Genomic DNA, 1,864 nt, shown 5'->3' on the forward strand with positions numbered 1-1,864 from the left:
TCTGTGCTCTAATAACAGTTGAGCAAGTGTCTGTTGCTTTCCTGTAGTTTATTGTAGATATGCTATGTGCTAATAGCTAATAAATGTTAGCAAAACACTAGCTAATATTAGCTTTCAGCGACTGTACTTGTATAGCGCCTTTCCAGTCTTGCAACAACTCAAAGCGCTTTTACACTACATGCCACATTCACACAGTTGAAATGGGAACTAATACTCATTCATTCATTCACATTCAAACACAGATGCAAAGCAATTTGGGGTTTAGTATCTTGCTCAAGGACACCTCAGACACTTCAACATGAGGCCTTTAACTAGCTAGCTAACGTAAATCAATCGTTAGTCAGCTAGTTAAAGCTGAAAGCTAATGTTAGCAAATGCTAGCTAACATTTTGCTGCTAATATGACTATATATGTCACTTTTATCTTTTAAACCTCTTCAAAATGTGTTTGTCTTTTCAACATGGCTTAGCCTAGCACATAACATAAGTACAGGAAAGGAGAAAGTTGACTGAGGTTCTGACCGTGGCTTTCTCAACTGTTATTGGAGCATAGAGCCAAAAGAGGCGGGACAAAGGAATGGTCAATTAAAACTTAAGGAGGAAGCAGGAAGCAGCTAGTTGAGAAGTAAAATGATCAAAAATATACTTCAAAGTATCCTTTAAAAGAAATGTATCTTGGCTGTCTCCATGTTCCAGATTTGGTGGAGTGTCTGGATGGCATCTTAACCACCCTGCTGGAGGACAACATTCAGGTGTGGTCCATGAAGAGCCAGAGTGAGCACGCACAGGTGCACACTGTGTTGGATAAGATTGATGCCGCCTCTGACCAGCCTGTACTAGCCGCGTTACGTACCACCACCTCCCTCAAATCCCCCACCCTCTACATCTTCACCTCTGGAACCACTGGTGAGTCTGTGGTGTGAGTAGAGACATTTTAAAGCTGCAGTAGGTAACTTTTACTGTTAACTTTTGGATCTCTGTAAACTATTAAGGAATTAAATAATAAATAAATAATAATAAACAAGGAGTACGGTCTAGACCTGCTTTGAAAAGAGTCCTGAGATAACATTTGTTATGAATTTGGCGCTATACAAATAAAATGAGAGTCAACAATCAACTATCTTTCTAGTACTGTCAGGATAAAGTAAGTTTCGGCAAATATGACAGAAATTATTTGTTTTATAAAAGTTACCTTCTGCAGCTTCAAATCATAGTGCACTAGTTTTCAGTTAGGATAGTTCTTACTTAATTTACATGTAATCTGTTTTTACAAAACCAAATGCAGGACTCTAACCCAGGAGACTACTGTTCATGAAACCAAAAGGAAACAATTTCTTTTGAGTGATGTACTTAATATGTTATCTTATGTATTTAATGTAAAACAGCAACAAGGAAAATTTTCTGTTGAATCTGAGGGCCCCTGTGGACAAAAGCGGTAGTATTTCTACTGCCTCATTTTATTGATTTCAAGGGAAATCTGACTGAATCCGACCTATGGTAGGCATTAACAATAATTATATAGAAATATTTTCTCATTAATTTACATGTAGTCTGTTTTTACAAAAATGCAAGGTTGCCACCTCTCTCTCTCTCTCTCTGCGTGGGATACAAGCACACACTGATTGCTGTGTTATGTCAAAAAAGAACATTTTTAATTTTGACAAAGTCATCTGACCATTACCAGATATTAAGTTATTGATCACAATAAAGCAAGAAAAAAGTTCTGGCTTTATTAGGTGGGCCTAAAAATACACTCCTCTTTAAATTAGCACATATTTAATGATATTCTGCCTAACTTGCAGAAATTCATGATAAAAATGATAAATGATAAATGAATGATAAATACAAAAAAAGCTATATTAATC

The 1,864-nt window shown here is 36.4% G+C and overlaps 1 protein-coding gene across 1 annotated transcript in view; it reads left to right on the forward strand.

Moving 5' to 3' along the window:
* Positions 1–1,864, forward strand: part of slc27a6 (solute carrier family 27 member 6) — a 21,176-nt gene that overhangs the window by 6,560 nt on the left and 12,752 nt on the right. The window contains exon 2 of the mRNA XM_035668232.1: positions 696–905. Coding sequence (XP_035524125.1) covers positions 696–905 — 210 coding nt within the window. The remainder of the gene's footprint in view (positions 1–695; positions 906–1,864) is intronic.

The sequence above is a fragment of the Morone saxatilis genome, unplaced genomic scaffold (assembly GCF_004916995.1).
Source record: "Morone saxatilis isolate NCDOM2014 unplaced genomic scaffold, NCSU_SB_2.0 Contig21, whole genome shotgun sequence".
Lineage (NCBI taxonomy): Eukaryota > Metazoa > Chordata > Actinopteri > Moronidae > Morone > Morone saxatilis.